This window comes from Chlorocebus sabaeus, chromosome 2 (assembly GCF_047675955.1).
Source record: "Chlorocebus sabaeus isolate Y175 chromosome 2, mChlSab1.0.hap1, whole genome shotgun sequence".
Classification (NCBI taxonomy): Eukaryota; Metazoa; Chordata; class Mammalia; order Primates; family Cercopithecidae; genus Chlorocebus; species Chlorocebus sabaeus.
The window spans coordinates 5,822,428-5,834,929 of record NC_132905.1 but is presented as its reverse complement, the minus strand read 5'-3'; the positions used below and the strand labels follow the sequence as shown (position 1 = coordinate 5,834,929).

General features: G+C 44.0%; 1 protein-coding gene across 1 annotated transcript in view; it reads left to right on the top strand.

The window, feature by feature from the left end:
- Positions 1 to 12,502, top strand: part of RAB22A (RAB22A, member RAS oncogene family) — a 60,343-nt gene that overhangs the window by 24,543 nt on the left and 23,298 nt on the right. Inside the window, exon 3 of the mRNA XM_008013076.3 lies at positions 10,370 to 10,451. Within this exon, the coding sequence (XP_008011267.1) occupies positions 10,370 to 10,451 (82 nt within the window). The remainder of the gene's footprint in view (positions 1 to 10,369; positions 10,452 to 12,502) is intronic.

Here is a 12,502-nt window from a genome sequence, read left to right as displayed (position 1 = left end):
ATTGTTCATGAAATAGTATAGTATCCTTTGCAAGTAGATTGAAATTTAAAGATGCATACTGTAATCTCTAGAGAAACTATTGAAAAAATAGACACACACAGAGAGGTATAGCTAAAAATCCAATACAAGAAATAAAATCAAGGGTCCAGTGCCATGACTCACACCTGTAATCCCAGTGTTTTGGGAGGCCAAGTTAAGGGATGATATTTGAGGCCAGGCGTTCAAAACCAGCTTGGGCAGTGTAGCAAGACCCTGTCTCTACAAGAAAATGAAAAAATTAGCTGGATTTTATGAGTGACACCTGTAGTCCTAGCTACTTGGGAGACTGAGGCGGGAGGATCGCTTGAGCCCAGGAGTTCAAGGCTACTGTGAACCAGTATTGTGCCACTACACTTCTTTAAAAAAAATTTTTTTTTGGCCAGGCGCAGTGGCTCACACTTGTAATCCCAGCACTTTGGGAGGCCGAGGCAGGTGGATCACCTGAGGTCAGGAGTTTGAGACCACCCTGGGCAGCGTGGTGAAACCATGTCTCTACTGAAAACACAAAAAACGTTAGCTGGGTGTGGTGGCGGGTGCCTGTAATCCCAACTACTTGGGAGTCTGCGGCACGAGAATCGCTTGAACCTGGGAGATAAGAGATTGCAGTAAGCAGAGCTGGCACCACTGTACTGCAGCCTGGGCAACAAGAGTGAAACTCCATCTCCAAAACAAAAAAAAAATTCTTTTTTTTAAGAAGCAGAATACTGCCCTAAATATTTGATCTATCCAAAGAAGACAGAAAAAGAAGAGCAGAGAAATACCAAAATGGGAAACATTAAACCTGCCGTATAAATTATTATATTGACTGTAAGTTTTTTTATTTTGAGCTTTTTTTCCTTTGTTTTAAATTATAGACTTCATGTTTTGCCTGGGATAGGGACAGGAGTTAACCAGAAATGGGCATGAGGAAACCTTCTGGTCATTGGAGATGTCATGCATCTTATTTTGAGCAGTAGTTACACAAGATTTTTTATGGACTCCGTGATATAAAAAATATGATGTCTGTGAATATAATGTCTGACAATTTTACTGTGTTTACCACCTTTGTACTTTTTTTTTTTTTTTGGCCTTATTGTATTGGCTAAACCCTGTAGTCCAATGTTAAATCGAAGTGTGTGAGTAAACATCCATGCCCTGTTCTTAGGGAATAGCTAAAATTTAAAGAGTAACAACCAAATGTTGGCAAAAATATGGAATCACTAGAACTCCATAAATTTCTAATACAAGTATAAATGGTTTAACTACTTTGGAGGACTCTTTTTGTGTTTACAAAAACACTTGTACAAAAATGTTTATAGTAGCCTTGTTCATTATAGCCAAAAACTTGAAACAACTTAAATCCCTCAACATAAGAATGGGCAAAGTGCAAAATATTCACACAGTTGAATAGCATCCAGCAATAAAAAAGAATGAACTACCAAACACTGTAGATGAATTTCAAAACCATTGTTAAGTAAAAGAAGCTAGACACAATAGAGTACATATTTTATGATTCCATTTATTTGAAATCCAAGGACAGTTAAGCCTCACCGCTGAAGTGCAAGTCAGAAACGGCTTGTGTGGGGTGGGGACACTCTTAGTACGCTGTTATGCTGTCGCTTCATTCCCTTTGCCTCAGCAAGCAGTTCTGCTTCTAGGTCTTTGTCCTACAGATAAACTCACATCACTTCTAAACCGATTAAAAATTCTTCAAGGTTAACACTTGCAGCATTGTTGATGAGTGGGGGTCTGATTATATCCATTATGGTACAGGTACTCAATATAATAAAGGAAAAAAGCCATCTTCAGGAAACTTGATATACTTAGGTTGGATGATCTCCTAGGTATAGGATAGAGAAAAAAATCAAAGGTATGTGATATGTATTGCCATCCGTGTTTAAAAATAAAAGAGGACACAGGGGAAACTGTATATGCATGTGCTTTATCTAACCCTAACGTATTTCTGAAAGGAGGTCTAAGAAACTGCTAAGATTGAGTTTCCAGGGAGAGGAATTCAGTGGCTGGAAAGGAACATGGGAGATGTTTGGGTCTATCCTTGTTTTGTACATTTTGAATATTGAAACATACGAATGTATTACCTATTTAAAAAATTAAAGAATACAGTTATAGTTTGGAAATAACTGAAATAGTTCATCACACACAGAGTTGCCTGAACTGACAGAAACCTGCTACATAGACTTGCTGAGAACTCTCCCTTTCCCTCACCCCAGTGATACCTTGTGGATTTTGTGTGTTAGTCTTAAGTTGTCCCTTTTGTCCCTTACTGCCCATCCCATCTTTGTCCAGAATCATTTCCGTGGGCCACTCAGCTTGCTTCCCCTCCTTGCTGTTTGTTTTCTTTGTTTGTTTCTTTGTTTTTGAGACAGAGTCCCGCTCTGTTGCCCAGGCTGGAGCGCAGTGGTGCGATCTCAGCTCACTGCAACCTCCGTCTCCCGGGTTCAAGCGATTCTCCTGCCTTAGCCTCCTGAGTAGCTGGAATTACAGGTGCCCACCACCATGCCCAGCTAATTTTTTTGTTTTTTTAGTAGCGATAGGGTTTCACCATGTTGGCCAGGCTGATCTCGAACTCCCAACCTCAAGTGATCCACCCGCCTTGGCCTTCCAAAATGCTGGGATTACAGGCATGAGCTACCACACCTGGCCACTGGCTTTTTTTTTAATCATCCAGCCCAAAATGTCAGCCTTGCTGTTCTTTTTGACCCACTTGCCTTCGTCTTGTCTGTGCCCTCATGAGGCTTGCTATTCCCCAATTTTTACCTACATCATCTGTCTCTGCTTCTGTCCTGGAGGATCCTTAAAAGTAGAGACTTGAAGGATACTGCCTGGAATCTGGGGGGATAAAAAGTATTTTATTGTCTCTTGGGAAAAATAAAACTAGTTCATGAAACTAGTAGGTTTTTAATTTTACCAATATTGTTGCTCAGGTAAGGCTCGGTTTAAAAAGAGCGAGTGATTTTTTGAAATATTCAGTAGTAATTCAAACAAAGCAACATAATGCAAATGGTACATAGAAATGTACCATTTTTTGAATATTTTTAGAATATTTCTGAAATATTCACTAGTAATACAAATGGAGCAATGGGGTGGCGGAGCTCTGGCCTCCAGGAGATGCTGGCTTACAAGGAACAGGGCCTCACACCAAGGAGGTGCTTGTTACCAACCTTCACCTGCCTGGAGCCTTCTATGTGGTCACCTAACTGCACTCTGCCCACCACACCCTCCAAGTCTAACCCTGCAGAGCAGCCAGGCTGCTTCTTGACATTCACAATTCTCTACTTTGATTCCTGCCATTGCTCTTCATTGAATGGGACCCCCCTGGGGGTCCTCGCTCATCTTCTCCCTCAACTTTCTGGCTCAGCCCCATACTTCACCTTTTCTCTGAAGGCTTCCCTGATGTATTTGTTTCCTCTTGCTGCTTTAACACATCACAGCAAACTGAGCAGCTTTTAAAAACACACACTTACTCTTTTATAATTCTGAAGGTGAGAAGTCCAAAGTCAGTTTCACAGGATTAAAGTCAGCGTATTGACAGAGCTGGTCCTTCAGGAAGTTCTGAGAGGAGAATTCATTTCCATACCTTTTTCTGCTTCCAGCAACTGCCTTGGCTCGTAGCCCCTTCTTTCATCTTCAAGGCCCATCATTCTGTTCTCCATTTCCATCTTCACATCACCTTCTCTTCTGGCTTCACTCCACCTGGTCTCACCTGGGTCCTCTCCCCATCACAAGATCCTTGATTTAATCACATTGGGCAGGTCTCATTTGCCATGTAAGGGAATCTGTTCACAGGTTCTGAGGTTAGGGTGCAGATCCTAGGATGTCATCACCATTCTCCTGCTCACACTGTGTCCATTCTTCACTTACCTCATAGGATAATTAGCTGGTAATTATCTATTCATCTGACTTGAGAGCTGTGATGGGCTCTTTCTATTTTGCCTGCCTGGTGCTCCTGCCATGCTGCCATGTGGTAGAAGTCCTGGTGTTTGAAGGAGTGAATAGATTGCCCAGTACAAATAGCACTGGAGTTCAGAGCACAGACTGCCTGGCTGTGGATCCTAACTGCACCTCTTACCAGGCCTGTCTACTCTGTGTCCCATCTGCAAAATGGTGATGAAGAATGAAAACCAGCCTGGAGCCCACAGTAGAGGGGTTCAACTGGGTCACATGTGAAATCATTAGAAGAGTGCATAACAATAAAGTCAAGACATTTTTGCCATTGTTGTTATTGATTTTGTTTTTCACGTGAAATGGTATATGTTATGTAAATTATTATTGACAAGTTTAGGAAAGGATAGGCTTTTTGCTATTGAGTTATGTTTGTTTATTTATTTTTATTTTATTTTTATTTTATTTTTTTGAGATGGAGTCTCACTCTGTCACACAGACTGGAGTGCACTGGCACTATCTCGGCTCACTGCATCCTCCACGTCCCGGGTTTGAGTGATTCTCCTGCCTCAGCCTCCTGAGTAGCTGGGACTACAAGCGCCCACCACCACACCCGGCTAATTTTTGTATTTTTAGTAGAGACAAGGTTTCACCACGTTGGTCAGACTGGTCTTGAACTCCTGACCTCAAGTGATCATCCTGCCTCAGCCTCTCAAAGTGCTGGGATTACAAGCGTGAGCCGCCACACCCAACCTGTTTAAAGAAATCTTTTCCTTGATTTTAAATATTTTCCAAAAATGTTCAGACTGTATGATAAGTAAAGGTGATAAAGGATTTGCTTAGGATGACCGTGAACCTGTGGAACAGTCCGTTGTGCGCCACTCTTCTTTAAGTGGGTGTCGACTGCTCAGGAGAGATTACTATGCAGAGTTAATCCTTAGATCTCATTAGCCTGAGAGATGGTGGAGATTCCAGGAAAGGTTAAAGGTGTGTGTGACTATGGAATGCACATAATATTTCACTGAATTTATGGATACACTTGAGACTTCCAGCTTTTTGAAGCCACTCTACTGTAAGCCAAATGTGCCCTTAAATTCAACTAACCCTCACTGAGGACCCATCAAGTTCTTTGCACCATTCTAACAGAGATAACTTTGTGAAGGTCCCTTGATACCTCTGTTAGGAACTTCTAGGTGTCATGTGCCTTTGGTCTTTTTATGTCTCAATCTTGGTATTCAGTGGTGTTTCCATCAGTATACATAATCCAGAAATCCAAGGGTTGTTTGCATGAGATTTCTAGTTTGGGAAGTGAGAGTCCTTTGTTAATTGTAAAATGTGCTGGATTGGTCAGGTGTGGTGGCTTACGCCTGTATTCCCAGCACTTTGGGAGGCTGAGGCAGGTGGATCACGAGGTCAGGAGATCGAGGCTAACACGGTGAAACCCTGTCTCTACTAAAACTACAAAAAATTAGCCGAGTGTGGTGGCGGGCACCTGCATTCCCAGCTACTGGAGAGGCTGAGGCAGGAGAATGGTGTGAGCCTGGGAGGCGGAGCTTGCAGTGAGCTGAGATTGCGCCGTTGCACTCCAGTCTGGGCGACAGAGCGAGACTCCGTCTCAAAAAACAAAACAAAACAAAACCAAAAAAAATGTGCGGGATTGTTCATCCTCGGGAGGCACTATATGCCATTATGGGGATGACAGCATCCCATATGCGATGCAAAGAAAAGACCTTGCAGTAAAGAGAGGTGCTGGAATGTGATGTCAGAGCACACCTGTGTTGCAGCAGAGCTAAACAAGTCTACTGCAGTTAAAGAAGAGAAATGTTTAAAATACCTTGCAGCAAGTTTTTCATTGAGAGCACATACTCTGACCAAAGATTGTGGCTACTTGGTGTGCATGAAAGTCATATTTTTAGAATGCCATGAAAAATGGAGAAGTATATGAAAGGCATTCTAGCTTTAGGAAATAATGCTAGTAGGGATTTTAGATTAAAGACATAATAAGATCTGCCTAGGCAGAGTGAAGAGAGACAGTTTAGTAGTGAAAAATAAGGTTATTAGACAAGTAAATGGCAGGCTGGAAAATAAAAATGTATCATTTGAATGGCAGGGAACCATTGCCAGTTTTTCAAAAAGCAAGATATTGAAATACCCTCTTCATCATTTAACTTGGTCGTTAAAGGAGTGATCCAAGTGATCCTAGAGTTGTAGTGACAATGGAAGGAAAAATTGTAGTAGTCCCACTCGAAGATTAGGGTCCAATTTATGAATTTATTTCGGGGATTGAGGTTCGAGTGTAGATTAAATATAAAATGAAGAACCAGACAGCTCTACTTCAAAATTGGATGCAAGTAACAAAGGACAAAGAATAGTTGCAGACTCGATTCTGTTCTGTGGAAGGCAGACATAATGTTCTGTGATTGAGATCTTGGAATTTGGGGTGATTGTGGGGGTAGAGTGGAAATAAAGCCCTTTTTTCACCATGTTAGGTAGGAAGGGTGATGAAGTATCTAAATTGTGTAGTTAAACTAAATCAAGCACATTTGGAAAGCTGCTGTTCTCAACAGATAAAGACCTGACCATAGGAAGGAATCCATTGTTGAGTCCTGCAGGAGGCCTTCTACCTGGGGCTAGCCCAGAGCTCTGGAGGAGCCATAGGCAACCACCTCCTCCCATCGCTCACTCTGAATCCAGGTGTTACCACTACGGAAAAGAATCCAATCCTAATGCTGAGGAGGAAGTGGTTCTTACAGATATGATAGGCCAAGATTTCCACCTCTCAGAAATCAACAGAGATGCATTGTGGAGTTGAGGGGAGAAAGGTTGGCCACTTGAGCTGTGACCTGGGGGTAGGAAAGAGCTCCTCATTCAAATGTGAGCGAGCAGGAAAGAGACACCCCCTCCCTCCAAAAAGTGATACGACTTCTTTCTTAGCAGAATTCCAGAGCTCTGAGTGAGAGAGGGACATAGTGACTCTTTGCTCTAACTCCTGGATTTTGCTGGTCACTTGTGGGCTAGAAGGAGTTGGAGCTGGTGGCTTGGCAGGAGAAGGCAGGAAGGACGTTGCTTGGGCATACTCAGCCCTGTGCTAGTTGAACCACTTCCCACATACCCTAAAGGCCACATGCCTTGCTATGGTTGCAGAGCCCAAGTCTGCTTTAATCTCAGTGTTTTGCCTGCATTTCAATAGTACTTCTCACTTCATGCTTCAGGAAGTGCTTGGCCAAGACACCCTATATCTGTTGGCATAATAGACAGCCACCTAGCATGTAGGCTACATGATCATTGTTTTGTTGGAGTTCTAGGATAGCAAGGAGATGGAGAGATGAGGAAGATACCCATATTACAGAGGAAGAGTTACAGCGAGGCCCCTACGCTCAAAGAACTTAAAATTCTCATGGGTGTGTCAGACACTGAACAGGCAAACTTTTAAAAGAAGAAAACATAAATGGACTACTCAGATGCTGTGAAAGGTGCTCTAAAGACAAAGTGCAGTGGTGAGTTGGGTGGGAGGCTGCCTGGTCGGGCAGATGGCACAGGTGTCTACGGTCATTAACATTTAAGCTGAGACCCAAAGGGTGGGGAGCATCTGGCCAGGGGAGAGCCAGTGGGAAAGCATCCAAGGAAGAAGAGCAGTCAGTGGTCAGTGGGAAGGTGGACGCAGTGACAACTGAAAAGAGTTCAGACTTGAGAAGACCAGTTTGATGACTGCAGTGGCCCATGCAGGATGTGCTGGGTCATGAACCAGGGCAGCATTGACACATGACGCAAAGAAAAGACATCTCTGACTCAGCGAAAGTCAGGAAAGTGAAACTCACAGCAAGTATGAGTGGAAATTCTTCTGTTCTCTAGTTGGAAGTGTTTACTGGGGGAGCTTGTTGAGAGTCTTGGGGCTTATAACCTGTTTTCTCTGAGAAGGCTAAAACAAGCTGTTGTCCTGAAGAGACAGGTAGCTGGAAGTGGTAGAGAGCTAGAAAAGTGGAGAGAGAATGTGGGATAATTGCTGTGTGGAATGGAAAAAGGCCTAAGAAGCATGCCCAGCAGACAAAGAATAGAATCTGCATGCCCGTCCACATAGTGGTGTAATTTTTCCTCCAGCGAGGCCACCACCCAACCTTTGGGTAGAGGAAGCAGGTGGACAGGCTGTTGGAGTTTTTCTGGGTGGTTGAGACAAGACAGGCAAGGAGGCTAGAGAACTGGTGGTGTGGGCAAGTGATGCTGGTGATCAAAGCACAGGAAGCCAACAGACAGAGATTTAGACCCAAGAAGGGAGCTTGAGGTACAAGAAAACCTCAGGGTAGACAGGAAGGAGGCGTGGTGAAAGTGATGAGAGGGAAGAGTAGAAGGGTGGTCCAGGGTCAGACAGGAAGTTAGATTTAATCCTTCAGGGCACTTTCATTACATCATAGCTGCCATTTTGTCTTTTATCTGACTCAGTAATAAGTAATGTTTTCATTAAAGGGAAGTGCTTGGCAGGTAGGTTAAACTTCGTTGAGTTCCGATCCTGTCATAATTATTGTGTATACCTTTCTCAGCTTTTTGTCTACTTGAGACATATTTCTTCTTTTGTCCTTTGAGCAGCCAAAATGGAAGTGTTGGATGTGTTGGCTCTGTTGGTAGGCTCCTGTTGGATGCCTGTTGTCACTCATAAATGTAACACCACAGCCATAATTGATGGAGAGTTGAGTTGCAAGCTTTTAGGACTAATTCCAAAGTCTAAACTAAACCATTTCCTGGCACTGCCTTTAAATAATAATAATAATACCTTGTATAGATATAGTGCTTTACAATTTACAAAGCACTTCCACATCCATCATCTCATTTAATCTTCACAATAAACAATGCTTTTTGAATGCTTAGATCTTTCCTAAGTGAGAAATCATGTTGCACATCCTGCTTTAATCATAGTGAGTCGCCAAAAGGTCTTGATACAATAACCATTTATGGAGTACCTTCTATGTACAAAGCACTTTACTAAGGATACCAAGGGGTAAATTTTCAGTAAATAAATATCCAGTAAGTAGTACCTATCAGTAAATATGATCTTGCCTCCTAATTTACCTTCCCTTCCTAGTCACAATCACTATTTTGGAGGCTACTTGCTATGCCATAAATTTATATAAATATTGCCAGGAATTCATTGTATCAGAGTTGAAGTTTTAAAACTAAGGATTCTGATACTTGTCTAAGCTTATGATTCATCAGAAAGCCATCGTGTCTATTTCAACTTGCACTTTTCTTGAAGATTATTACTTGAATCTCAAGAAAAATATTTCAAGGCCTCAGCATATCTGAAAATGCCAGTCATTGAGTTCAGTGTCCTCATTGGAGTGATTTGGGTACAACTTGGCAAAAAAAAAAAAAGAGAGAGTACAATTTGGCACACACACCAAAAAAAAATGGTATAACTTGGTACTTGGTTCCAGAAGGCTTATTATTCATTAAAATAGAAGACATGCCCATCTCTGGGCTCTACTGGCCAGACTGGGATGCTTTGAGGAGACAGAGGACTTCCTGGGAGGCTGCCCTCTGGGTGAGGGGGGAATGGAAGGTCATATTGGAGCTGGGCCCAATCCCAGGGCTAGAATCCTGAACCTGTGTCCTGGAGTCCCCCAAATGTCCAGGCATGCCTTCTGGGCCACCATGGCTCTTCAGAGGATACACAGACTTTGATGTCTTATTCAAGATCCTCCAAATGTAGAACCCCCAAAATAGTAGGAACCCTGCCATCAAAGTCCCCTGGTCAGAGTAGCTCCGTGAAAGTGAGCGGTGTGACCTGCAAACCATGATTCCTTCTCCCGTCCGGGGCTGGAGGAGGCCCCAAGGTCTGATGTTGAATTTCAGCTGAGAAACCTCTTTTGTTGATGAAACGCAGGTGGTCGTCAGGGGTGCTGATGATGAGTCGGGTCCCCTTGGTGCAGCCGTTACCTCCCCAGCCATCTTCCTGCTCCTTGTTTGACACCTTAATATTATTAATTCGCATGTTAACACTAGCTCTCACTCACCTATTTACATGAGCATGTGGTTTGGGAATTGGGGGAGGACAAAGCCAGATCCTAAATTTTTTTTTTTTTTTAACTAGTGTATATATTCTTGGACATAGTTTTTTAGGAATATTTTCCCATGATAACATCTTTTTAAATAACAGGTTCTGTGTTTTACAAGGGAGGCTAATGTCTGTATTGCCAAACTCTCTCTTGATTCTTTTGGTATGGAGCTTAGAACTCTTCCTTCTTGGTGTGGGGCAGATGTGCCTAATGCTTTATTTTGACAGAGGATATGCACTCAGCATCTGAGCATCCCATAAATACTCCAGAGAGGAACATAATTAGGATACAGTGTGGTGCTGGGAGATTGAGCGTTGGTTGAGTCTAAGTGATGTTTCCGACTAGGGCTGGAAACGTGCTTTATGTAATTGTATTCTGATCATTGAGGTCTCTCTTTATAGGGCATCTTTTATGACCAAGACTGTCCAGTACCAAAATGAGCTACATAAATTCCTAATCTGGGATACAGCTGGACAAGAACGAGTAAGTCACTCTTTAATTTACTCTGTTTCTCTGAGGCCCCAATGAAAGTTCCAACTAAACTGTCAGCATCCCTGTCATCTCACGTTACTCACTTCTCTTCTGTGCCCCGGAAACACATTTATTTCCATTTGCGTAGGCCAGCCTTTGCCTTTGCCTTTTCAATTAGAGCCACAGAGTCCCCCGATGGAGAAAGTGATAATGGGCACTGAAGGCATTTTTATGCCTTATAGTGTCTTAAAGTAAATGCCGACCAACAGGCCTGAGAAAATCCCACTCAGAGCATTGTGTATAATTTGGGGCTCCCTCCTCTAGTGACGATATATAAAGCAGTTAGTGATAGAAAGGGTGAGTTAAGCACAACTCATTTATTGCTGCCTTTTAAAAGCTAAAGAGGGAACTTTACAGCATATAAAGTGTGAGATTTAACTAAAAAGGATAATCTAACACAGTGCCTTGCAGTAGATACTTAATAAATGCCTGATGACAAAATTGGCCACAATGGTTATCTACTTAAGGAAAAGCCTGAACCAGAAGTGGGGCCTGGACATAGCAGCACGGGGTCTAATGGAATTTGGGGAAGCCCACCCAAATCAGAAATGGCCGGGAAGGCGGGGCTGGGGCAGACACTTCCACCTCCTCCCCTTTCCTCTGGGTTCTAAGACACATCTGCTGCCTCCCCTTTCCTCTGGGTACTAAGACACATCTGCCGCCTCCTCCCCTTTCCTCTAGGTACTAAGACACATCTGCCTCCTCCCCTTTCCTCTGGGTTCTAAGACACATCTGCTGCCTCCCCTTTCCTCTGGGTACTAAGACACATCTGCCGCCTCCTCCCCTTTCCTCTAGGTACTAAGACACATCTGCCGCCTCCTCCCCTTTCCTCTGGGTACTAAGACACATCTGCCACCTCCCCTTTCCTCTAGGTACTAAGACACATCTGCCTCCTCCCCTTTCCTCTGGGTACTAAGACACATCTGCCACCTCCTCCCCTTTCCTCTAGGTACTAAGACACATCTGCCTCCTCCCCTTTCCTCTGGGTACTAAGACATATCTGCCACCTCCTCCCCTTTCCTCTGGGTACTAAGACACATCTGCCGCCTCCTCCCCTTTCCTCTAGGTACTAAGACACATCTGCCGCCTCCTCCCCTTTCTTCTGGGTACTAAGAAACATCTGCCACCTCCCCTTTCCTCTGGGTACTAAGACACATCTGCCACCTCCCCTTTCCTCTGGGTACTAAGACACATCTGCCATCTCCCCTTTCCTCTGGGTACTAAGACACATCTGCCACCTCCCCTTTCCTCTAGGTACTAAGACACATCTGCCACCTCCCCTTTCCTCTGGGTACTAAGACACATCTGCCTCCTCCCCTTTCCTCTGGGTACTAAGACACATCTGCCGCCTCCTCCCCTTTCCTCTGGGTACTAAGACACATCTGCTGCCTCCTCCCCTTTCCTCTAGGTACTAAGACACATCTGCCTCCTCCCCTTTCCTCTGGGTACTAAGACACATCTGCCACCTCCCCTTTCCTCTAGGTACTAAGACACATCTGCCTCCTCCCCTTTCCTCTGGGTACTAAGACACATCTGCCACCTCCCCTTTCCTCTAGGTACTAAGACACATCTGCCTCCTCCCCTTTCCTCTGGGTACTAAGACACATCTGCCGCCTCCCCTTTCCTCTAGGTACTAAGACATATCTGCTGCCTCCTCCCCTTTCCTCTAGGTACTAAGACACATCTGCCACCTCCCCTTTCCTCTAGGTACTAAGACACATCTGCCGCCTCCTCCCCTTTCCTCTGGGTACTAAGACACATCTGCCACCTCCTCCCCTTCCCTCTAGGTACTAAGACACATCTGCCGCCTCCTCCCCTTTCCTCTAGGTACTAAGACACATCTGCCACCTCCCCTTTCCTCTAGGTACTAAGACACATCTGCCGCCTCCTCCCCTTTCCTCTAGGTACTAAGACACATCTGCCACCTCCTCCCCTTTCCTCTGGGTACTAAGACACATCTGCCGCCTCCCCTTTCCTCTAGGTACTAAGACACATCTGCCGCC